This window comes from Otolemur garnettii, unplaced genomic scaffold (assembly GCF_000181295.1).
Source record: "Otolemur garnettii isolate 467f Iridium unplaced genomic scaffold, OtoGar3 scaffold00005, whole genome shotgun sequence".
NCBI classification, from domain to species: domain Eukaryota; kingdom Metazoa; phylum Chordata; class Mammalia; order Primates; family Galagidae; genus Otolemur; species Otolemur garnettii.
Window position 1 is genome coordinate 20,025,910 of NW_003852400.1, and position 23,016 is coordinate 20,048,925.

The 23,016-nt window shown below is 36.4% G+C and overlaps 1 protein-coding gene and 1 non-coding gene across 5 annotated transcripts in view; both read left to right on the top strand.

Annotated features, from left to right (window-relative positions):
* ANKIB1 (ankyrin repeat and IBR domain containing 1) overlaps positions 1-22,717 on the top strand; it is a 160,998-nt gene extending 138,281 nt beyond the window's left edge. For 2 of the 4 annotated variants that reach the window (XM_023518779.1, XM_023518788.1), the window contains 9 exons: positions 5,989-6,123; positions 7,064-7,150; positions 7,236-7,302; positions 9,779-9,924; positions 11,791-11,969; positions 12,828-12,879; positions 17,199-17,313; positions 19,054-19,187; positions 19,546-20,670. In XM_023518779.1, coding sequence (XP_023374547.1) covers positions 5,989-6,123; positions 7,064-7,150; positions 7,236-7,302; positions 9,779-9,924; positions 11,791-11,969; positions 12,828-12,879; positions 17,199-17,313; positions 19,054-19,187; positions 19,546-20,286 — 1,656 coding nt within the window. In that variant the 3' untranslated portion in view covers positions 20,287-20,670. Of the gene's footprint in view, positions 1-5,988; positions 6,124-7,063; positions 7,151-7,235; positions 7,303-9,778; positions 9,925-11,790; positions 11,970-12,827; positions 12,880-17,198; positions 17,314-19,053; positions 19,188-19,545 lie in introns of all 4 variants that reach the window. The other 2 variants (XM_003782661.3, XM_023518783.1) reach the window with 2 other exon arrangements.
* LOC111722022 lies at positions 2,873-2,995 on the top strand. The gene has a single exon (XR_002770981.1). It is a non-coding gene; the product is annotated as a U6atac minor spliceosomal RNA (small nuclear RNA).
* Positions 22,718-23,016: the final 299 nt, after the last annotated feature.

Below are 23,016 nucleotides of genomic sequence, written 5' to 3' on the forward strand. Positions count from 1 at the left end.
CAGTGAGTTAAAAACTGAAAAATAATGCAACTAATAAATCCAAAAAATTGTTTTCTGAGGAAAAACAAGATAGATAAACCACAAACTAACATAATAAAAAAGAAAGAAAGGTTAGGAAGTTAAAATACAGAGTATAAGGAATAAATGAAATACAGGCAGGGATGTTTCTGTACCACTGCAGTAAACCAAATATCACAACACAGCAAGTATTACAATAGCGTGAGTCACACATTTTTTTGGTTTCTCAGTACATGTAAATGTTATATTTACACCACACTGTAGTCTGTTAAGTGAAATAACATCACTTTTGAAAAATGTACATACTTTAATTTGGAAAACTTCATTGCTAAAAATGCTAACAGTCATCTGAGCCTTCAAGTAGTAATGACTTTGCTAGTGGAGAATCTTCACATGAGTATTGGTGGCTGCTGACCAGTAAGGGTGCTGGTTTGCTGAAGATTGGGAGTGGCTGTGGCAATTCTTAAAATAAGAAAACAGTGAATGTCAACTATAGTGGCAAGAATTCATCCTTCCTTTCAAGAAAGATTTCTCTGTAGTGTGCAAATATTGTTTGATAGCATTTTACAGTAAAATTTCTTTCAAAATTGGAGTCAGTCTTCTGAAACTCTGCCACTTTATTAGTGTTTATGTAATAAATTCTTTGTTGTTATTTCAACGTTTACAGCATCTTCACTAAGAGCAGATTCCATCTCAAGAAACCATATTCTTTGCTTATTCTTAAGAAGTGACTCCACAGCCATTCAAGTTTGATCCTGAGATTGCTGCAATTCAGTCACATCTTCAGAATATATTCTAATTCTGGTTCTTCTGCTCTTCCCACCATATGTGCAATGACTTTCTCCACTGAAGTCTCGAACCCCTCAAAGTCTTCCATGATTAGAATCAGCTTCTTCTAAACTCCTGATAATGTTGATATTTTGACTTCCCCTCATAAATTACAAATGTTCTTTCTTAAATGCTTTTTCTTTTTTTGAGACAGAGCCTCAAGCTATCACCTTGGGTAGAGTGCTGTAGCATCATAGTTCATAGCAACCTTCAGCTCCTAGGCTCAAGCAAGTCTCCTGCCTCCACCTCCTAAGTGGCTGGGACTACAGGCACCCGCCACAATGCCTGGCTGTTTTTTGGTTGCAGCCATCATTGTTGTTTGGTGGCCCGGGCTGGATTCAAACCTGCCAGTTCAGTTGTATGTGGCTGATGCCTTAGCCGCTTAAGCCACAGGCACCAAGCCTTAAATGCATCTTGATGGTGAATCTTTTCCAGATGGTTTTTAATTTACTTTTTCCAGATCCATCAGAGAAACCACTAAGGCAGCTAGAGCCTTATGAAATGTATTTCTAAATAATAAAACTTGAAAATAGCAATGACTCCTTGATCTGTGGGCTGCAGAATGGATGTTATGTAAGCAGGCGTGTTAACAACGTTAATCTCCTTGTGTATCTCTATCAGAAGTCTTGAATAACCAGGTACATTGTCAGTGAGCAGTAACACTTTGAAAGGAATCTTTTTGAGCACTAGATCTTGACAGTGGGCTTAAAATCTTTAGCAAAAAATGTTGTAAATAGGCTCGGTGCCTGTAGCTCAAGTAGGTAAGGCGCCAGCCACATACACCTAAGGTGGTGGGTTTGAATCCAGCCCAGGCCCGCCAAAACAACAATGACGGCTGCAACCAAAAAATAGCCTGGTGTTGTGGCGGATGCCTGTGGTCCCAACTACTTGGGAGGCTGAGGCAGGAGACTCGCTTGAGCCCAGGAGTTGGAGGTTGCTGTGAGCTGTGATGGCACAGTACTCTACCCAGGGGGATAGCTTGAGGCTCGGTCTCAAAAAAAAAAAAAATACTGTAAATAGATGTATTGTCATACAAGCTTTATTGTTCCATTGATAGATCACAGAGTAGAATTAGCATATTTCTTAGGGGGCTAGAATTTTCAAAATGGTAAATGAGTATTGGTTTCAACTTAATAGTTGCCAGCTGTGTTAGCCCCAACCAAGAGAGTCCGGCCTATAACCTTGAATGGCATCTTCTAGTAGGAGACATTTCGTCTACATTGAAAATCCTTTGTTTTGTGTCACCACCTTCATCAGTAATCTATCAGCTAGATACAATTAATTTGCTGCAGCTTCTACATCAGCATTTGTTGCTTCGCCTGGTGTTTTTGTATTACAGAGATGGCTTCTTTCCTTAAACTTCATGAACCAGCCTCTGCTAGCTTCAAACCTTTCTTCTGCAGCTTTCTTACCTCTCACAGCCTTCGTAGAATATGAAGAATGTTAGGCTTAAAGGAATGTTATGGCTGATTCTGTAGTCTCTCCAGACCACTAAAACGTTCTTCAAATTAGTACTAAGGTGATTTTATTTTCTTATAGTTTGTGTATTCACTGGAGTTGTACTTTTAATTTCCTTCAAGAATGTTTCCTTTGCATTCACAACTTGGCTGTTTGGCACAAGAGGCCTAGTTTTCAGCCTGTCTCTGCTTTCAACATCCCTTTCTTTCACTAAGCTTTTTGATTGAAAATGAGAGATCTATGACTCTTCCTTTCAATTAGACACTTAGAGGCCATTGTAGAGTTGTTAACTGGCCTAATTTCAATATTGTTGTATCTTGGAATATGGAAGCCCAAGGAGAGGGAGAGAGCCAGGGAAGTGGCCAGTCAGTGGAATAAACAGGGCACACACATTTATTGATGAAGCTCACTGTCTTATGTGGAAATTGTTTATGGCATCCCCAAACAAGTAGGATAGTAAGATCACTGACTCCAGATCACCATAACAGATATAGTAGTAATGAGAAAGTTTGACATATTGTTAGAAGTGCCAAAATGTGATACAGAGACACAAAGTGAACACATACTGGTATTGTAAGAAAGGAAAAGATTAGCATTCCCCTTGACAAGGATGGAAGAGGCCTTTGAACTTGACATCCACATACAATTAAGGCATTGCCACTTACTTCGTGGCATCTGACCATTGTTTTTAGCTCTCACCTAACATGTACTGTGGAGGGGTATATGGCACACCTCCTGGGTTGAAGGGCTCAACTACAATTTGGATTTTACTTAACAAATGCAAACAGTATAACCTAATCATTTGTACCCACATAATACTCTGAAATAAAAATAAAAGATAAAGTGAGTACATACTTTTAGGAAAATAACCAACAGGCTTGCCCAACACAGGTTTGTCACAAATCTTCAATTTGTAAAACAAAACCTTGGTGTCTACAAAGCACAAGAAAGTAATGTGCAATAAAAGGTATACCTATCAGAGAAAAAAAGCAAACTAAAATAATAAGGACTAACTTTGCACAACTTTTCAAGATAATTTGCACTTGGATTTTAATTGATCTTCTAAGACAATATAATTTATTAAAATTGACTGTAGAAGAGATAGAATATCCAAATAAACCTATTCTCATATAAGAAAAAAAGAGTTTTTCAAGCATCTTCCCCACTAAACTAATCTTTAAAGCATCACAATAGAATTTTTTCTAACTTTCAAGAAGCAGGTAATTTCAATGTTATTTATATGTTCTTATAAATTAAAGAAGTTTTCAAACTTTTTTTTGAAAACTTTCAGATTATTTTCATAATGTGAATGAAATCTTAAAACCAATTTGACAAGAATATATAAATTAAAATCAAGCTATAGGTTAATCTTACTTATATGTAACAATGCAGAAGTCCTAAGTTCTTAAGATATTACAGTTGAAAAAAAAGCAGTAATATTAGTACACATAATACAGCAGAGCACATTCAAGAGCAATTAGCGGCTCGGCATCTATAGCTCAACCGGCTAAGGCGCCAGCCACGTACACCTAAGGTGGTGGGTTCGAATCCCCAGCCTGGACCCGCCAAACAACAATGACGGCTGCTACAAAAAAAAAAAAATAGCCAGGCGTTGTGGCTGGCGCCTGTGGTTCCAGCTACTTGGCAGGCGGAGGCAGGAGACTCGCTTGAGCCCGGGAGTTGGAGGTTGCTGTGAGCTGTAATGCCACAGCACTCTACCCAGGGGGACAGCTTGAGGCTCTGTCTCAAAAAAAAAAAAAAAAGAGCAATTAGCCAAGTAGAATTTATTTCAAGAATATAGGTTGACCATTTCTTATTTGAAATTCCTGGGAGCCAGAAGTATTTCAGATTTGTTTGAATTTTGGAATGTTTGCATTAGACTCATTGAGCATTTCTAATTCAAAAATTCTAAATCCATGTCAGCACCCGCCAAGTTTTGAGTTTTGAAGCATTTGTGGCTTTTGATTTTCAGATTAAAGAGCTAACTCTGTACAAGAATAATTCAATATCAGAAAACCTGATCTTGGGAGAAAAATTATATATTACCTACAGATGCTAAAAGGCTTTTGACATAAAAATCAACAACCATTCTTTACAAAACAGCCAAAGATAGAATGGATTCTTCCTTAGTATGATAAAAATAAATTAACTTGGTCTAAAAGCTAGCATCCTTAGTAGGGATACTAAAGGTACTCTCATTAAACTGAAAAACAAGATGAGTATGCTTTCCATAATCAATATTACTAACGTTGAATTGAAGATACCAGTCAACATGATTAGACATGTTGAAAGAAATTAGAGATATACAAATTAGGACTAAAGTGATAATTATCACATTTTATAGTTGACATCATTGTATACCTAGAAAATCCACAAGAACCAACTGAAAAACTACTGAAACAGCAAAAAGTCACGTAGCAAAATACAAAATTATAGTACTGTGCAGAAAATAGGAGCCTTCATGTTTACCAGCAACAACCAGATAGAATATATACTGAAAAACATCAGTATATTAAAATTTAAAACCTCTGTAAAACATAAATATGACAAATGAATAGAAAGACAACTAAGTTCTCATATAGAGAGATGCCAACAAATCTATGAACAGATTTTGTTTCTGCATCTAGGTAAACTAATTCAAAAGTTCAAATGGGAAAACAAAGCAAGAATGATTTAATAAAATTCTGAATAAGAACAGTAAGGGAGAGCTAGCCTTGTCACACAGTAAGCCATAATATAAAGTCTCAGTAATTATACAGTATGGTGCTAGCACATGTAAAGATGGATCAGTGAAACAGAATAAAAAGGAAACCTAGAAAATAGACACAGATACATGGGAATTAACATATGGTAAAGATAGCATCTTCAACCAGTAGAGAAGCTATTCAATAAATGGTATTAGAACAACTGAGCAGCTATGTAGAGAAAAATAATTAAATCACAATAGTACCAGACAACATCATAGGATGTATTTTCTTTTCTTTTTTTTTAAGCAGTTAGCTTTATTTATTTATTTTTTTTTGCAGGTTTTTTGTTTGTTGGTTTTGTTGGGTTTTTGTTTTTTTTTTTTGGCCAGGGCTGGGTTTGAACCTGCTACCTCTGGCATATGGGACCAGCATCCTACCCCTTTGAGCCACAGGCGCTGCCCAAAAGGATGTATTTTCATACTAGAATGCTTATATTTGGGGCATTATATAATTATTGTGGTGATTAAGTTAAATTTTCATTAAATGAGAAATGGCTATTGTACTTAGAGATCTTTTAAACTTCCAGTTTCCAAATCAGTTTGTCAAAGTTACTAGAAATTTTTTAGATAGACTGGTAGGGCTTTTATAGACCAAAGTCAGATTATCACATACCTAAAAATGAAATATTTGTGTTTGTTCTTATTATTTGGAAAGAATTCCTTATTAGTGTTTTTAATGATTCCTTGTGAAGACTTCATAATATTGTGATTTGCAGTTAATTTATCCTGATAAGCAATAATTTTAAACTATTCCCACATCTTTTCAATGCAGATAAGGTCTCCAGATGAAATATGAGAAAGAGGGTATGTCTTTGAGAAGATTTGTTCCTGGTTTCACAGCAGGATTACTTAATCATTACAAATTTGTTGGCTATAAAGCATATAATAATTTGTATGTTAACATGAGGAAATGTTTATGTGTATGTTTTCTTTTGAAGTGCAAATATGACTTTTGCTGGATTTGCCTGGAAGAATGGAAAAAACATAGTTCTTCCACTGGAGGTTATTACAGATGTACTCGCTATGAAGTCATTCAGCATGTGGAAGAGCAGTCCAAGGAAATGACCGTGGAGGTAAAGAGAACTGATGACGCCAAAGCCTCACTCCAAGCCACATAATGCTGTTGACAGTATTTCAAGTCTCTTCTTTTTCTATATCTTCATCTTAATGAAGCATTAAATTAAATATACTTACCTTTAATTTAAACAAAACAGCTCTATAATCTTGAGAGCTTCTTTCCTTTAAGTTTTTTTTTCTTTAATTCTGGTGAAAATACAAAAAGTTTGATATATCCCACCGAGGCTGCTTCTGTAAAGACTTAAAACCAATTTTAATATAATACCAGCAATACAGTATACAGTAAGTGTCTTGGTTTGCTCAACTGCAATAACAATATACCATAGACTAGGTGGCTTGAACAACAGAAATTTATTTCTTGTAGTTCTAGAGGCTGTGAAATCCCAGATCAAGGTGTTAGCTAATTTGATTCTTGATGCACTTGGATTGCAGATGGTCACCTTCTCCTTGTGTCTTCTCTCCTTACATGGCCAAGAAAGAGAGAGAGACCCCTGGTGTCCTTTCCCCTTCTCGTAAGAGCACCAGCCCTATCGGAAGTAGAGCGTCATAGAGCGTCACCCTTATGACCTTATTTACTCTTTATCACTTCTTCGCAGGCCCTGTCTCCAGTCACATTGGAGATTAGAGCTTCAACATACAAATTTGCTGGGGACCCACTTCATTCCATTACAGTTAGCTATGTAGTAAAACACTGAAGATCTGTTTGCTTTTACTCTGGGAGTATGGATTTAGTGGTTTATCATAAAGAATACAAATACAAGATTGTTCTGGGAGGCTTTGAAATGTATTGGTTATTATTGTCTCTCAATAAAATAATCAATAAATCTGAGTGCAGTGTTACCTATTAATAATAAAATTTTCCAATGATTCTCCCCCAAAACAACAACTTTAATAGTTTCTATGAAATAAAATAATTTATAGGCTTTTGCTTCCTAGGCTGAGAAAAAACACAAACGATTTCAAGAACTTGACAGATTTATGCACTATTACACAAGATTTAAAAACCATGAGCATAGTTATCAGGTATGTACCAAATCACTTCAGAGAGCTGAATTACACTGTTCTGAATAAAGAGAATGGTTTACATTATTTATTTCTATTCCTTTAGTTAGAACAACGCCTTCTTAAAACAGCCAAAGAAAAGATGGAACAATTGAGTAGAGCTCTCAAAGAAAGTAAGTTATAAGTGGTGTGTGTGAAAAATAACATTAAAATATCCTTCTATGCTTAAGTCGCTTCACTGGTAGGTTAACCCTTTAAAGGAATACGTTGCCTCCATTAGCTTGTTCTGGTAGTGTTTTGAGTTCTTTGGAGCCCTGAGTGCAGCTGAACATACTCATCTGTGATTGGATTTTCTCCCTAGTGCTTATCTGCTCCCCTAGTGCCTGTGTGCTCTTACCAGATAAAAACATATCATGATTTTGCTCTGTACACTGCTGATGTTCTACAATGTTGGAAAAAGTAGATGGGCCCTAAACGGCATCCCTGACAGTCAAAAGAGCAAGGCATACTTCCAGTTGTCACATCACTAACTACTCAAAGATTCTTATTAAAATTCAGCAACGTAGCATTAGTAGCCTAATGGAGTAGAAGTCAAGTACAGTTGGGGAAGAAATTATTTCACCAGTAAATAATGACTTTGGGTCAAAACAAGAAGGGACTAACTTGTGAATGTTAAATTGAAAGTTAGAAAAGAATATCCCAGGGCCAGGTGTGGTGGCTCATGCATATAATCCTAGCACTCTGGGAGGCAGAGGCGGTGGATTGCCTGAGCTCACAGGATCGAGACCAACCTGAGCCAGAGAGAGACTTCATCTCTAAAAGTAGCCAGGCACCTGCAGTCCCAGCTACAAAAGTGAAGCAAGAGAATCACTTGAGCCCAAGAGTTTGACATTGCTGTAAGCTATGATGCCATGTCACTTGACCGAGGGTAACAAAGTGAGACTCTGTCTCAAAAAAAAAAAGAATATCCCAAAGTATAGATTGAATATTGGTTGCACCATTAGAATATAATATCCCACAGTGACCACAGGGGACAGGGTCTGGTATGTTTCTTTTAAGAAGTTACATTTTTAAAATAATTAGATATTATCTATGAAAGGTACATTTTAAGCCTAAAAATGTGATCAATTATACTTGGGTTTCTTCCACTTTATAAAAATATTAAGTACTAGCATCCTTTCCATGAGAATAATTCCCTAATTGATATAGCACCATAAATTAAATGAAGTAGAGTGCTGGAGCGCATCAACAGCTGCTCAGTTTCCTTGTTTGTTATTAGTTCTTAGGCTTTATTACTCATGTTAACTATATCACACAAACTTTTTTTTTTTTTTTTGAGACAGTCTCTGTCACCCTTGGTTAGAATGCTGTGGCATCATAACTCACAGCAACCTCAAACTCTTGGACTTAAGCAATTAGCTTGTCTCAGCCTTCAAGTAGCTGGGACTATAGGCACCTGCCACAATGCCCAGCTATTTTGTTGTTGTTGTTGTTGTAAAAATAAATAAATAGTTGTTTAGCTGGCCCAGCCCGGACTCAAACCTGCCAGCCTGGGTGTATGTGGCCAGCACCCTACCCACTGAGCTACAAGTGCTGCCCAGATGCCAAATTTTTGAAGTATTGTCTACAGTAAAAATTGAAAGGTAAAAACCCTCACAAGTTCTGCAGGTTTTCATCAGAGATTTTTGCCTGGTCACTAATATATCCTTAGTGTTAAGAACTGTTAATGACACAGCAATTTTCAGTAAATATTTGTAGATGTGAATTACTGCTTCTGTTCAACATTCTGGAGCTTTTAATGTAGTAAAATATGTCAAAGAATTAAAAGATACAACAACTGGAAAGGAAAAAACAAAACTTGATGAATTCTCACATTTATCATAAGAGGGGTTTTCTTGTTTTGTTTTAATCCTAGGGACAGAATGTACTCAGAAGTTTTAGGGTGATCTGCATATCAGTTTGTAGATATACATACTTAGTTTCTTTCTGTAGGCATGCAGAAAAATCTGATTTTCAGCAGTACTTATGAATTGAGATTCTCTTATTTCATTTCTGTTTATTTGCAGTTAAGCAAAAAACTACAGTGTTATAAGGCCATTTCTTTTGCCCTACTCCTCATTCTTCCTTCTTTTCTTTCCCTGAAGTATTTTATTTACTAGCATTAGTTGTCTAGTTGTTCCTTAGAATGTTATATGTTAGTGTTGTTTTTGCAAAAGCATAATTATAGGGGTTTTTTTGCTTTGTTTTGTTTTTAGCAAACAGCATAGCAAAGAGGCATTTGTTCTAATTCTTAAACAGCAAGGTTTCTCTAGGGATAATCTGAAAAACCATAAAGAGTGAAACCTTTGGGTTGAGTAGCTTACCAGAAGGGGGTGAGAATAGAATCCACAATGAGAGTGGGCGTTTCTTCATGGCTACCATCAGTGCTCCTTGGTGCTGGGGCAAGTGCTACATTTGCAAACACGTATATGTCACAAATGAGCGTTTTACGTAGGTTTGCAAACTGGTTCAAGTAAGTATTGTACAGCTACTTCAGTTTCTTCTTAAGGATCCTTTTTTCTTTTTTTTTTTTTTAAAGAAAACATAGTTAATTAATTTTATAATAGCATATTTGCAAAGACATTTTACTGTGCCTCAATTACTTTGTAGCTGAAGGAGGCTGTCCAGATACCACTTTCATTGAAGATGCAGTTCATGTGCTCTTAAAAACTCGACGTATTCTCAAGTGTTCTTACCCATATGGATTTTTCTTGGAACCTAAAAGCACAAAGAAAGAAATTTTTGAATTAATGCAAGTAAGATCTTTTTAAAATCACATTTAAATGGTAGCAATTATTATGAGAAACAGATTTTCTCCTTTTATAACCATTAAGTTTTATTTAATTTGGTTGCGATTAGTTTCATTTTTAAAATGGTTTTTAGATAAAAGAAAAGTTAACAGTAATAAACTGAAATTGTCTTGATGTTTAAATTTGTCACTCTGTAGGTCGAATGAGTTCTGAGGTATGCAAACATTTTCTACAGCATTTATTTCTTTGTTTTAAACTGGTTGAAACTGAAATCTGACCTATTTTGATTATGTAATTAGGAATGTTATCATCATAAATAACACAAACTAGCTAGGCGCGGTGGCTTGTGCCTGTAGTCCCAGCTACTTGGGAGGCTGATACAGGAGGATTGCTTGAGTCCAGGAGTTCTGGGGTATAATGCGCTATGCCGATTGGGTGTCCACACTAAGTTTGGCATCAATATGATGACCGCCTGGGAGCAGGGGGCCACCAAGTTGCCTAAGGCAGGGTGAACCAGCCCAGGTCAGAAATGGAGCAGGTCAAAGCTCCTATGCTGATTAGTAGTGGGATCGCACCTGTGAAAAGCCACTGCACTGCAGCTTGGGCAGCATAGTGAGACCCCTGTCTCTTAAATAAATAAAACAAATGACATTACATACTAGATGATAAAGTTGCTGTTTATCAGTTTATTTTAATAGTATAACTCAAAATTTATAATATTTATAAAACAAAAACACCTAAGCCATCTGATGTTACTAATGCTAAATAGCTTCACTGTACATTCCTCTTTTTTGCAACCACCTAGTTTTCTCCTTACAATTCTCATGTCATCTGATTAAACCATCTTCTGCTAATTTATATCTTACATTTTCTTCAATGCTCAATATTCATTTTCTCCATAAAGCCTTCCAGGACTAACCCCAATCACAATAGTTTTGACTTCCCTTAGATGTTTTGTTTTGTTGAGACATGGTCTTGCTCTGTTGCTGAGGCTGGTGTACAGTGGCATAATCATAGCACACTGTAATTCTCCTACCTTAGCCTCCCAAGTAGTGAGGACTACAGCCACATACCACCACACCCAGCTAACTTTTAAATATTGGTCTAGATGGAGGTTTCACTTTGTTTTCTGGGTTTTTGTTTTTTTTTTTTTTCAGATAGAGTTTTACATTGTCACCCTCAGTAGAGTGCTATCGTATCACAGCTCACAGCAACCTCAAACTCTTGGTTTTAAGTGATTCTGTTGCCTCAGCCTCCCAAGTAGCTGGGACTATAGGCACCTGCTGCAATGACTGGCTATTTTAGAAATGAGGTCTTGCTCTGACTCAGACTGGTCTTCGGCCTCCCAGACTGCTAGCATTACAGGCATCGGGGTCTCACTTTGTTGCCCAGGCTGGTCGTAGGCTCCTGGCCTCAGCAATCCTACCTCTCTATCTTCTTAAGTGCTGGGATTACAGTCATGAACCACTGCACCTGACCTAGCATTTACATGTAGTCAGCATCACAGCAGCATGCATTTGCTTGTAAAGTGCCTTGAAATGTGTTAGTTTTATTCACACAGAAAAATTATAAATTCCTTGTAGACAGCTACTCTATACTTTGTAATTTATACCAACTACCTTGCTATAAATCTCTGTCAAATGATTGTTACTGTCCTGTATTTAAGATGACTTCATATATGATCTTTCTTTTTTATAATTTTGAATAAATATGCAAAGTAGAAAACATGATAAATAGGAAGTTGTTTTCAATTTGCATTAATTTCTGACTTCAAAAGAGTTAGATTTAACTAAGAAACCAAATAGACTCTGGATTTGCTATTGATTAACCCATTCAGCCTGTCATCTCTTTTGTTAACTCCTTTTACTGTAGACAGACCTAGAAATGGTCACTGAAGACCTTGCCCAAAAAGTCAATAGGCCTTACCTTCGCACACCCCGCCACAAGATCATCAAAGCAGCATGCCTTGTACAGCAGAAGAGGCAAGAATTCCTAGCATCCGTAGCACGGGGCGTTGCTCCTGCAGACTCACCAGAAGCTCCAAGGCGCAGGTAAAAATGATGTGTGCTCTGTGGAAATCATCTTAGCTCTAGCTACAAATGCCAGCAATTTTACATTTTATCCAAGGAGGGTTCTTATTCCCAGAAATCACTTATAACTAAAATACGAGTAATTGATAAAAGTATGTTAACGTCTTTTGGTGATTTTCTTTTCCTCAACACTATTTCTTTTTGTGTTATTTTTTTATTTGTCATTGTGTACTTCCACAGACTAAATTAGGCTACATTAATTTCACATTTCAGGTGAGCTCATAATTCAAAGAGTATTGTAATTCATCATTTCAAATATGTAATACAGGTAGTAATATGACAGTCATATTGATATAGAATTTGGAAATTTTGCCAACTTGTTATGGTTATATTTTAGTGTTAAATTGTGAAGAAATGAGAAATCTGATATTAGTAAAGTTATTTAATTGATCCAAATTCATCCATTAAAGAGCAGTTGAGTTTTGGTTGTTTTATTTCATGTATTTATACAACTTCAGCCATTATAAATCTAACCATTTTTTTATTTATAGTAATTATAAGCATTAGAAGTTTAAACCTATTTTTACATTAATTTTTATAAGTAATTTTTTATTATAAAATAAAAACAGAAGCAGTCAAAACCTTTTCATAACATGGTGATTTTCATTTTTTTCCACCATTTTATACAAACATAAAGATACTAGAATTTGAAAGAAATAATAAAAGTATAACTGTAATTACATTTTAATAGTTGGTCTACTTTGATTAAGTAAGTTCAAAGCAGAGGAATTAAAAGTAATGTTCAAAGGGCAAGGGTCTGATTGTGTATACTTTGTAGTACTGATAATAAACCAAATGGTATGTCTAATTTCTTTGTAGCTTTGCTGGTGGAACATGGGATTGGGAATATTTAGGATTTGCATCACCTGAGGTAATTGATTGCCGGGGCGGGGGGGGGTTGGTTTTGTTTTTTGTATTTTCCTTAGTGCGGTCCTGCTTGCATTTGTACCCTCATCTGTTCTGAATCCTACTGAGATTATCAGCAATGCTTTCTCTTTCTTTTGTAACAAAAATGCTTCAGCAGAGCCTACGTTTAGCTATATATTGTATTGGAGTATCATTACATTGTTTAATGCATTCCACTTTTAGTGTTTTTAATTATTGAACAATCAGAATTAAGGAATATTTACAGCATAAATTTTCAGAAAATATCTTCTATTTTGTTAGTAGTGACATACATTTTATTTATTAGAAATGCATTTCTTATTGTTACATTGTTTCAATCTGAAGCTATTAAAAACCTAAACAATCAGTTTTTTTAAGTTACTGCAGCAACCGTAGAGAATTGATTCATAATCAGTTGTTAAGGTAGAAAATTTGACATTAGTAATATGACATATTAATTAGCATAATTAATAAACACTATTAATGTGTTTATGCAGAAGGGAATGCTTTGCTTAGTTGTTTTCTGCTTCCATTTAAGACTTTCTCACTCTTACATGGTTTGTTGTTGTTATCGATTTATCATTTTAAAATATAGAAGATCTAAAATATACTGCAAATAACAGTTGTGGTAATTAAAAATAAGATAGAGTGAAAATCTTAATTACATAACTGCTTTCTGAATTTAAATTGCCACTGTCTGGTGAGTCTGATTTTTAAATGATTTTAACAATTCTCTCTACTTCTGTCTCTCTATCCTTGTTCTTCATAAAACAATATATATCATTCGATGCTTATATTATGATAACCCTTCAACTTAATTCTTGGAAAGGGGTGGGACAAATGATGAAACCTTTATTGAAGGATTGTGAAATAGAATCTTATCCAGACATGACTGTGGCTTATTTAAATCAGATACTCAGTTTGTCCAGCTGTTAGGGATACTTGCAATCATACGGCCTTTTGTATAGGTATATATACACCAGAAAATATTGATTTGAGAAATCACCTATATCTAGAGCCTCATAGGGAAATTTTAAATTCATTTAAATTACAAAAACGCTTTAATATATTAATGAAATTTTTATTTTAAAATGAATTATGAATTTTTTTTATCTTATCCTATACTGATTGTTTCTATGTTACAAATACAAATACAATTACAGCTTTGGGGATATTGTAGAAAACTTTCACCTAAAAGAAGAATAAACAAGTTTCAGTTATTAAAAAAAAGTGCTGAAGATTTAGTAGTTCACAGTAGAAGCAGTATTTAGTAAAAGTAAATATGGTTACGTAGGTATCATCTTGTAGCTTTTGGCTCTGATGATAACTTTAGGAATCCTGAAGTGTTTGTCCTTAACCATTAAGGACCTATTAATACAACTGTCACTTTTTTTTATGAATCTATAAATTTTATAAAAATTACTTAACTCACTTTTTTTTTTTTTTTTGAGACAGAGTTTCAAGCTGTCACCCTGGGTAGAGTGCTGTGGCATCACAGCTCACAGCAACCTCAAACTCTTGGCCTTAAGTGATTCTCTTGCCTCAGCCTCAGGCACCCCACACAACTCCCACCTACTTTTTGTTGTTGTTGCAGTTGTCATTATTGTTTAGCAGGCCCAGGCCAAGTTTGAACCTGCCAGCCTTGGTGTATGAGGCTGGCACCCTAACTGCTGAGCTACAGGCACCGCCCATCACTTTTCATTTTCATTAAAGTCTTTGGCACATTGAAGCACCAAGCTTTTATGTAAACTTTACCGCAAATCTAAAGAATTACCATATATATATGAGACTTACAAATTCTGCATATGTATGACTATCAAGTAACACAAAATTATATTTTTAAATAATAGCTCTGTGTCTTACTATAGACTGTGAGGGAAAAAATAAGCTTACAGATTTTTTTGTAGTTCATAAGTTTTCATGCCTTCCTCAGCCTTGTTATGATGTTGGCACATTTATCTGATATAAAAAAATTTTTTAAATTAGGGTACCAAACTCTAATGGCCTTTTGGGTGAACTTCTGTTGTTTCAATGAAGTTAATTCCTTCTCTTTATATTAGATTGAATGAATCAGTGGCAAGCATAAGTATTTGTTTTATGCCATTTTAAAGGCAGTGTTGTCCAGTGGAAAAAGCATAGTCTTAAAGTCTGAGGGACATCTGAATTCAGGTTCTAGCTTTGTTACATTAGATTTTAGGGCTGTGGTCTTCCTTAATTTCTCATCTTTAAAGTGTGGATGGTGGTATCCCATGGAAATTCTAGTGATTTTAAAGATCTCAGTAAGTCACTGACAAAATTGGGGCTCAATAAGTGATAATAATTATTCTTTAAAGCTAAAACTTCTGGCAACTTTTTCCCCTATATATCTTAGAATTTGACAGTATTCTTTGTAGTCTTAACACTCTCAAACCACTTGGAGCATCTAACTAACATCATTTTCTATGCTTATTTGAAGATCTTAGGAGTCCATGGAATATTCAGATTAATTTTATGAGAACAATTTTTTCAAGCCTGTTGCATTGTGGGAGAATGTCATCTGAGGGTTTTCTATCATAATAAGAAATGCATCAAGTTCCTTCAATTTTTTTTTTTTTTAGAGACAGTCTCACTTTGTCGCTGTTGGTAGTAGAGTGCTGTGGCATCACACAACTCACAGCAACCTCCAGCTCTTGGGCTGAGGAGATTTTCTTGCCTCAGCCTCCCGAGTAGCTGGGACCACAGGCGCCCACCACAATGCCTGGCTATTTTTGTTGTTGTTGCAGTTTGGCTGGGGGCGGGTTTGAACCCGCCACCCTCAGTACATGGGGCCAGTGCCCTACTCACTGAGCCACAGGCACCGCCCCCTTCAATTTTATTTAAACTGTTTAATTTTCTTAAAGTTGAATTATTTCTAATCCATGGTCAATAATAGTTTATGTAATTCATAATGCTTGGTACCATTATCAAATTTACAAAGTAGGCAAATTCTCCATAATCAAAACCCTGAGTTGAGATAAAAATTTTCATACCATCTATCTCTAAGAAATGTGGTGGTCCTCAGGAGACCTTTGAGCCATTATGATACATAATAAGTCATCCAGCTTGAGATCATGGATTTCCAGGAAAAGAGGAAATAATGCCCTGGCTTAGCAATTTAAACAATTAAGATAATCCTTCTGGGCACTTGGAGTATCTTTCATTTATTAATATTTAATCTGATAACCTCTTATTAAGAGTCCAACTACTTAGATAGATGAAATAGTTTAAATTTAATTAGAGTGGTATGATGTGGAAGTTTTATTTGTGATACACACTTATCTTCATTTAGTACTTTTACAACAAGAGCATATCAAATATTCTGGTGTAAATGGGTAATCATAAACCTGATTCTCAAAATTAGCCTTTTTATGTTGGTGTTATGCACCCTGGCCTCTCTTCTGTTCTCTTTTCTCCTGTCACTAAAATTGGGTACATTTGTACCCAGGTAATAGTAGGTAATTCCAGTTCGTAGCCTCTGATAATAGCAAATGAGCTTTAAGCTGTTGTCACAAATATAAAATATACTCAGGGCATCTAAGTCTGTGCTCTTCCTATATGGTAAATAGAAAACATTTCCCCTGCCTGTGTTATGGATAGCACCACATATTGGCTAGCATAAGAAAGAAGCCAAACATATATATATATATATATATATTTTTTTTTTTTTTTTTTTTTTTTTTTTGGCTGGGGCTGGGTTTGAACCCGCCACCTCCAGCATATGGGGCTAGCGCCCAACCTTTGAGCCACAGGCACCACCCCAAATATCATTTTTTAAAGTTAATCTAACACTTTTAATCTAGTCATTTGTCTTGGGAGTGTGGTAGGTTGTAGTCCCAAAAAATAGAAAATATAATAGTCTGGGAAAAACTTAACAGTGTGTGTTCTTTTCCGTTGTTGTTATTCCTTTTCTTTTCTATTATATATGTTACAGTCACTTTTTAAAAACCAGACCTCCAGGAAGAGTCCAACTTACAAAATGATTGTGGTATTATAATTTTAGGTCACAAGACCCTTAATCATCAGTAATACAATTTGGAATTGAGGCTTGCAAGTATTCCCAATTGATCTAGGCAATTGTAGTGACTATTTGCAAATTTTCTTTTTCCATTTTGCCTTTTCCATTTCCTTGGCATGACAAAACCTGAAGTTTCTTTTTCTAAAGCCAAGTGATTTTATATGTGTATAAAATCACAAATTTTTTCACCTTGGAAAAAAGTGTGTAATTTTTTAATTTGCGTTTACAAAAGTGCATGCTCTCCTGTATTTTATAACCTTTGGTTTATGCAGGAATATGCTGAATTTCAGTATCGGAGGAGGCACAGACAGCAGCGCCGTCGAGGAGATGTGCACAGTCTGCTTAGTAATCCTCCAGACCCTGATGAGCCAAGTGAAAGCACTTTAGGTAAGCTCTTGGTTTGAGTATGGCTTAATCTCTTAGTTCTCCTGAATTTATTCTTAAAACTGGCTGATACAAATGTTTGTGGAAGAGTTTGTCATCGAGATAGCTAGGAAAGATAGAGATGCTTCTGTTGTCACAGGATACAGAAATCCAGGGGGGTTAAGAACACAGAGGTGATAGTCAAACCAACGTAAGTTTATGACCCCCACCTCTGCTGCATATAAGCTGTGGGACTAGTCAAGTCACTTAACCGATCTAAGCTTCAGTTTCCTCATTTAAGAAAGCAACAATAATAGTGCCACTTCATAAGCTCATTGTGAACATTAAATCAGATAATACATGTAAAAAAAACACCTAATAGGCTTGGCACCTATAGCTCAACAGCTAGGGCGCCAGCCACATACACCGGAGCTGCCAAACAACAATGACAACTACAACCAAAAAATAGTGGGCATTGTGGTGGGCAGGCACCTGTAGTCCAGCTACTTGGGAGGCAGAGGCAGGAGAATCGCTTGAGCCCAGGAGTTAGAAGTTGCTGTGAGCTGTGATGCCAGGGCACTTTACCCAGGGCGACAGCTTGAGGCTCTGTCTCAAAAAAAAAAAGCACCTGCTAAGCATTCAAGAAATTGTGGTATTGATAGTGTTATTGTGTTTGTATTTTCCTCTTAGCCTTAGTTCTCCTGTAGACATTATTTAAAATAAGAAAATTTCTTATATTAGAGGTAAATTATGTTAATTATTTAACTTTTAAGTGTTGAAAGAAATTCAAACTATAATGTCAGAATCAATGAGAATAAAGATTTGTTCTTTAGGATTGCAATTCCTAAATTACTTTTTTTCTTTCTTTCTTTTTTTTTTTTTTTTTTCCTTTTTGAGGCAGAGTGGGTAGAGTGATGTGGCATCATAACTCACAGCAACCGCAAACTCTTGGGCTCACGAGACCCTCTCACCTCAGCTTCCCGAGTAGCTGGGACTACAGGTGCCTGCCATAACACCTAGTTAGTTTTTCTATTGTTAGTATAAAAACTCTTGCTCAGGCTGGTCTAAAACTCCTGAACTCAGGCAGTCCACCAACCTCAGGCTCCCAGAGTTCAAGGAGTAGGAGCATGAGCCACCATGCCAAGCCCCAAATACTTTAATTTTAAGAAATCTAAAAATTTAAAAAAAGAAAAGAATGGGCTCGGCGCCTATAGCTCACCGGGCTAAGGCGCCAGCCACGTACACCTAAGGTGGTGGGTTCGAATCCCCAGCCCGGACCCGCCAAACAACAATGACGGCTGCAACCAAAAAATAGCCGGGCGTTGTGGCAGGCGCCTGTGGTCCCAGCTACTTGGGAGGCGGAGGCAAGAGACTCGCTTGAGCCCAGGAGTTGGAGGTTGCTGTGAGCTGTAATGCTACGGCACTCTACCCAGGGGGACAGCTTGAGGCTCTGTCTCAAAAAAAAAAAAAAAAAAAAAAAAGAAAAGAATGTGTAGCAGCACTTGCATTTGTGAAGCATGTACAGTGCATGCAAAAATGCAAAAAAGTCACAGATTTGAAGTGATAGTATTTGGATATATCCACTGCTCATGGTAAGAGAGATATGGGTGAGAAATCCCAGAATGATTAAGTAAACCTGTGAACACAGGTTTTCACCACCACTGAAAGAAAAGCTGCCAATTTAAAAATAACAAGATGTATGGGGAAAAAGAGTAAGCCTTACATGTTACTAAATTGTCTCTGGTACCAACTGCTTTGACACAGATATCCCAGAGGGTGGCAGCAGCCGCAGGCCTGGCGCATCAGTGGTCAGTTCCGCGTCTATGAGTGTTCTGCACAGCTCTTCCCTGCGTGACTATACCCCTGCCAGTCGCTCTGAAAACCAGGACTCCCTTCAGGTAGCCTTTCTGAGCAGCCTCATTGCCCATGCTTTTGCTTCTCTCTGTTTAGTGTGGTTTCCTGTTTTTACTTTGATTGCTTTTTTTTTCTTTCTTTCCATTCTAAAATCTTTGTTTTGAAGATGTGCTACAGAAATAGATTCCTGTATTTCAGATTTATCTCAGGGAATGTCTTTCTTTTTTCTCTTAAGCATAGGCAAGGAGAAAATTAGAGTTAATATCTGAGGAGATAAAATAATGTATATAAGCAGAGGTAATATTAATTATCTCTTTGGAAAAGGAAAATTTGTAAACCTGATTGGGTTAAATCTTTTCCTTCAGTCAATTTTTAAAGTGGTTTTACTTACTGTCACCCCAGGCTCTGAGTTCCTTGGATGAAGATGATCCCAATATACTTCTTGCAATACAGTTATCACTGCAAGAGTCAGGGCTGGCCATCGATGAAGAAACTAGAGACTTCCTTAGTAACGAAGCATCTCTAGGAGCTATAGGCACTTCTTTACCTTCCAGATTGGACTCTGTCCCCAGGAATACAGATAGCCCTCGGGCTGCATTGAGTAGCTCTGAGCTTTTGGAACTTGGTGACAGCCTCATGAGACTAGGAACAGAAAGTGACCCATTTTCATCTGACACTCTGAGTTCACACCCTCTCAGTGAGGCAAGAAGTGATTTCTGTCCCTCATCCAGTGACCCCGAATCAGCTGGCCAAGACCCCAACATCAATGACAATCTTCTGGGAAATATCATGGCTTGGTTTCATGACATGAACCCTCAGAGTATTGCTCTGATTCCTCCAGCAACTACAGAAATCAGTGAAGATTCCCAGCTCCCCTGTGTCAAAGATGGGTCAGAAGGTGTGAGGGATGTGGAACTAGTGCCACCAGAAGAAGATTCAGTGTTTGAAGATGCTAGTGTCAGTGAAGGTAGAGGAACCCAGATAGAAGAAAATCCTTTGGAAGACAATATTCTGGCTGGGGAAGCAGTGTCTCAAGCTGGTGACAGTGGTAATGAGGCAGCCAACAAAGGGGACAGTTCAGATGTTCCAAGTCAGACACCTCAAACCTCAAGTGACTGGCTTGAACAAGTACATTTAGTGTGAACCACAAACATCTGGACTGTAAATGAATTGCAGGTACAGATGGTATGCTAAGTGCAGTATGTTTGATAGAGACTTTGATTCACTTAATTCCAACTCAGTTATAAACCACTGACTTTATTGTTGAATACAGAGGAGTTCCCATGAACGGTAGCTTCATTTTCAATTTTAACCTTACGGGGAGTTTCTTTTGTATTTAATTAGATAGCTTTTCCCTTTTTTTGCTGACAAAAACAAGAGCTGGAGAGAGCGAGAAACACAAATGAAACAGGTTATGTTCCACATTCTAAGAAAAACACAGTCCTCTGTTTAGCCTAGGGTTGATGATACTTAAATTCAACATTTAAATTAAAGGCTTACCCCCTAATATTTGGGTGGCTTTCCTTTTCAAAAACAAAGTTCTCTTCTTTTTAGTATTTCATTTTGGACAGATCTAGTAACACGTGTCCTCGATCTCTTTGCGCTCTTCCACAACTTCCTTCCTTTGTGTCTGACCAACGTGAATTGAGGTATCCAAGGCTTCTCTTTAGTGCTGCGTCTACCACAGCGTAATTAGTTTTAATTTTCACATGAATCAGAGATTTCTTTCCCTATCTATATACAGTCCACTTGTGCCAAACTCTGACTTTCACGCTGACTAACAAGGCATTTAGGTGTGCAGTGTCCTAGAGTGCTCCAGGGCAGTGTCAGCGTTCTCCAGGGAGTAAAAGGTGCCACTCAGTAGCAGTGATATTCCAGAATTTAATGGGGTTTCGTTGCCATGGAGACTGCATTTAAATAAATGTAGCCTGTAGCTTAAGTTAACTAAACCTAATGCTGCTGTTAAAAACAGTTTATTTTAATATTAAAATACAGTTGATTAGCAACAGCGGTGCTGTATTTTAAGAGACACTTTATTGGAAGTGCAATCATAGTTCTTTGTTTTCACAATTTTACAGTGCATTCTAATTACTAATGGGTGCAATTACTTTTAATGGTAAGTGTTTTATAAAATAGCAACAGTGGAGTTTTCATGAGTGATAGTAAATCCCACAATTATTAAAATGTTCAATAAAACATCCTGCGCAACATGTTACCGTGCCTTTGCCTAACCTAAATGGATAGTTGCCAGTTAACTAAGTGAGTAACTCCAGTTTCAACGTCTCTTCTGAAGTAACTATGCTATGAATTGCAAAGACCTCCATAAAACCACCCATGGCCTTGCCTTTACAGTAAATATAACAACTAAATGTTCGATCAGTTTGTTTGCCTAAATAGCAAATGCTGACGTGTTTGTTCTATTGCACAATACTCATTTGCTGTGTGATTATTGTTTAGTGTTGAAAAAATCAACTTCCTAGTTATCAGTGTCTTAACTGTGAAGAAAATACTGGTCTTAGTTGTAATTAAGATACAATGGTACAGTGTGTAATTAAAACTAGACTAAACTGTTGGAATGGGTATTTTACTTACATATTATCAAAATTAGCATAACATACGTGAAATAGATAAGCGCAGCACTCCATTTAATATTTTGCCAGATTGTCACCAGAAATCTACAGATACCAAAATTTCAATGCTGAGATTGTGCAGGCAAGTCCTGGGCTGGATAAAAGGTTATGTTAGTATTGATATCCACATGGGTTGTGATTATGGTTTTTGATTACTTTTTCCCCAAACTTTGCTTTTAACTTCAAATTAGAATGGCTAGGACATTATATTAGAGTATGTAATATTCCAGAGATTTTCCTAGGATAAACTATGTGGGAAATTGTTCCTATGCCATGGATATCAAAGATCCACCTTAGTTTTTATTTCTCCAACTATCAGAAACATTGATATCAAATTCCTATTAAAGTTAGTGGGGGAAAATCGTAACTTTATCTACAGTGTATTACTGTATATTAAACCGTAATAGTCCATGAAAGGATTTTTTTACAAATTTATTTTGGATTAAAGACATCAGCACCAGTAAGTTTTTAGACCAAGTTGTAATTTTTCAGTAGAAAGAGTCTTTGCATCACATTTGAGGCATCTTGCGCAGCCGCAGTGAGGTGAGGAGTGCTCTGTGTGAAGGTAGCGCACACGGGTGGGTTCTGGTTTCCTTGCACCTTGTGCAGTATCTTTTGTTTCTGTGCTGTTCTCTCCTGAGCATGAAAATGATCATTATCCAATTTGTATTTCCTTGGTACATATTTTAAAAACAACATAGTCATTGACTTTACAATTCAGTAATAAAGTTTGGCAAAGCCTATTTTGTAAACAAGTTAATTTTATAATGTAAAAAAAACAAAGTTAATCTAACCTTGACTTGTTATTTGCACTTTCATAGTCTATACTTGATACATTCCCACTTTATATACAGTAGGATTCTACAAACATGTAGATGTTTGGCCAAATGAATGCTGTTAATAATATGTAAAGTTCTTTGATTAAACATTTATTACTTAAACTACTTCCATTTTGTCTCATTACATTGTAGACTTTGTTTTAACCAAGTCAGGAAACTGGTTTTCTTCAAATTAAATCCCTTCCAAAGTGATAAGATGTAATTGATTAATGCCTAATATATTTGCAGTAGACCACTTAGAATTTTATACCCCAAAGATAAACAAAAAAAAAAACACTGCATGACAATGTGTTAAACATGACTTCAGTGTTCATTTTATTAATCACTATATCCTTCTGGAGAAGAATATTATGGCTTTTCTTTGAAATCTCTAATAGAAACACACAGAAATAAAATTAAATTTT